The sequence below is a fragment of the Gaeumannomyces tritici genome (assembly GCF_000145635.1).
Source record: "Gaeumannomyces tritici R3-111a-1 unplaced genomic scaffold supercont2.5, whole genome shotgun sequence".
NCBI lineage: Eukaryota > Fungi > Ascomycota > Sordariomycetes > Magnaporthales > Magnaporthaceae > Gaeumannomyces > Gaeumannomyces tritici.
Window position 1 is genome coordinate 1,371,000 of NW_008804549.1, and position 2,206 is coordinate 1,373,205.

Genomic DNA, 2,206 nt, shown 5'->3' on the forward strand with positions numbered 1-2,206 from the left:
GCGAGCCAACACCATGCCGACGATGGACGACACACACACACACACACACACACACACACACACACACACCCCTCAAGATGGAGAGAGGATACCTACCATGTTTGCGTATGGGCCGGGCGAGTTGCGATGGTCCAGCCAGTCAAGCCGACCGCTCTTCGATATCGGAGCGACTGCTATTACGGATACCACGTCGGGGCTGATGGGTGCCATTGCATATTCGTAGCTGCCTGCTGAGAGCCATGTACCGCTGGCGGCCCTGTCTCAGGTGGGCGCGCGACCGACGGACGGTAAGCACGGCACGGCCCAGAGAAAGGATCATGACATGACGAAAACCACACACCCCCCGTTCTGACCTATGGTGCATCATGGAGCCCACGCCGCTCCCGCAGCTCGCATCGCGCACCAGAAGGATGGGATAGGCCCGACTGGTGTGGCCCTCTCTCCTCCCCCCGGCTCGCTCCTCTTTGTATGCATGTAAGCGGCATTGTAGGTACCTGTCTAATGCGCCTAAAAACATACGGGCCCTAGGCTCCAGTGGCGGCAGAGCTTGCGACTGGCGGAAGAGCGCCGAGAGGCGGGACGTGAGAGCGCGTGTGGATGTGGATGTCTGCCGCTGGGCTCTACCGGCCTGGCCATCGCTGCTGCTGACTGCAGAAGCTAGATTGGGGGGTTGTATACTCTACAGATTGGTCATTCATGACAGACCAGGCCAGCTCTTGGCGGCGATGGCACGGCTCAACTGGGCCATGATTGTCCGTAGAGAGGAGGAGAAGGAGGAGAAGGGACGGCTGAAGAGCGGACTCGGGACGAATCCACACAGACTCCCGACCATCTCGGATCGGTCATGGCCCTATGACCCTGCCCCGAGCCGGCCGTACGCGACAGCGCTGTCGACGGGGTGCGCGCGGCCGCTTTCATCTCAGCCGCAGTCTAACCTCCCTGCTTCCGCGTGATGGCGTAGAGGCAGGCTCCCTGTTGATCCTCGTACGTGGAGCAGGGAGTGCCTGGTTCGTTAGCTCGCGTGCAACGGACGGTACTTGGGAATTGAGATTTGCAGCAGATAGTCCACACTCGCTCGCGCGCCAGCCACATCCGATCCAGCCAGTGGTCCTGCAATGCGGAAATGACGACACCCCTTCTTTTCGGTTCTTCCATTCCTCCCAGTATGGCTTCCTTCCCGCCTCTCCACACATGCTGCGATGGATGGTGTGGAGGATTTGACATATTGGCCAGCTGACTGAAGTATTGTACAGCACATGCAAGGCAGGCATTTGATGGCAGGGTGTGTGTAAATTTAGAAAGCCCTCTTGCTGTTGGATGGAAAAACTCGGAGAGGCCTGGTGCTATGCCGATCTTTTTCTGCAATTGGAGATTTCCCAGGCCCATGTTGGGGATTTACCAGACCCCAGCTGGGCGTTCATGCAATCAAGGTGAAACGAACGACTACCTTTGGCGACATTACGGTGCGTCGCCCTCTCCCAGCGACCAGAAAACCGGCACGCCGCGACGGTCAGCTTGGAAGCAGTGTCATGCGTGTCATCCAGAGTGCCGCGTGGTGGTCCTTTCGTATGGGGGGCATGGGACGTTATCCCCAGTCTCGCCCGGGGCGCATTGCTGAAGGCTGTATCGCGTGCCCGGCAACGGGATATTGCTAACCCAATGAGACGCCGCGTCCAACTCCGGCCGACGGCCTGTTTGTCCGGCGACTTTTCCGTCGTCCGTCCTTTTCCAGCTTTCCAGCTCGTAACCCTCAAGCATCACACCCCCCCGTCTCAGACCAAACCCCTCCCTGCTCCGGTGACAAGTCCGGAGGGTCTTGTTAGTCGATATGTGTTGTCAGGTTACTTGCGACTCATGACTGCACATATACGGGTGGATGGGGGAGACGCGAAGAGGTGTGAACCTGTGGCTGGGTGGCCGCGTAGAGCCAGACCGCTGTTGAGTTCTTGATTGCGCCGTCCTCGCCCAATCTGTCCTCCCGGGCCATCGCTCGTATCCCTCTGTCTGTGCAACCAGTGGGCGAGTCTGGCGTCCCGGGAAGGAGCGAGTCGTGACAGCGTCAAGCATCAAAAGTATACTCGACAGCTGCATCCATAGGTGCAGCCAAAGCAACGTTGCGGCATCTGTGCCAAAATAATCACGAACGCCCTAACCGCGCTTGCGGATGTGCATCCGAGCCATGTACATGCAGCCTTGCACTGAAAGA

At 58.7% G+C, this 2,206-nt stretch overlaps 1 protein-coding gene across 1 annotated transcript; it reads left to right on the forward strand.

The window, feature by feature from the left end:
- Nucleotides 1-355: 355 nt before the first annotated feature.
- GGTG_09449 (hypothetical protein) lies at nt 356-1,444 on the forward strand (the record flags this gene model as incomplete). Its single annotated transcript, XM_009227299.1, has 3 exons — nt 356-474; nt 536-1,163; nt 1,254-1,444. The coding sequence occupies 2 exons, from the start codon at nt 356-358 to the stop codon at nt 951-953; spliced, it is 537 nt and encodes a 178-aa protein (XP_009225563.1). The 3' UTR covers nt 954-1,163; nt 1,254-1,444.
- Nucleotides 1,445-2,206: the final 762 nt, after the last annotated feature.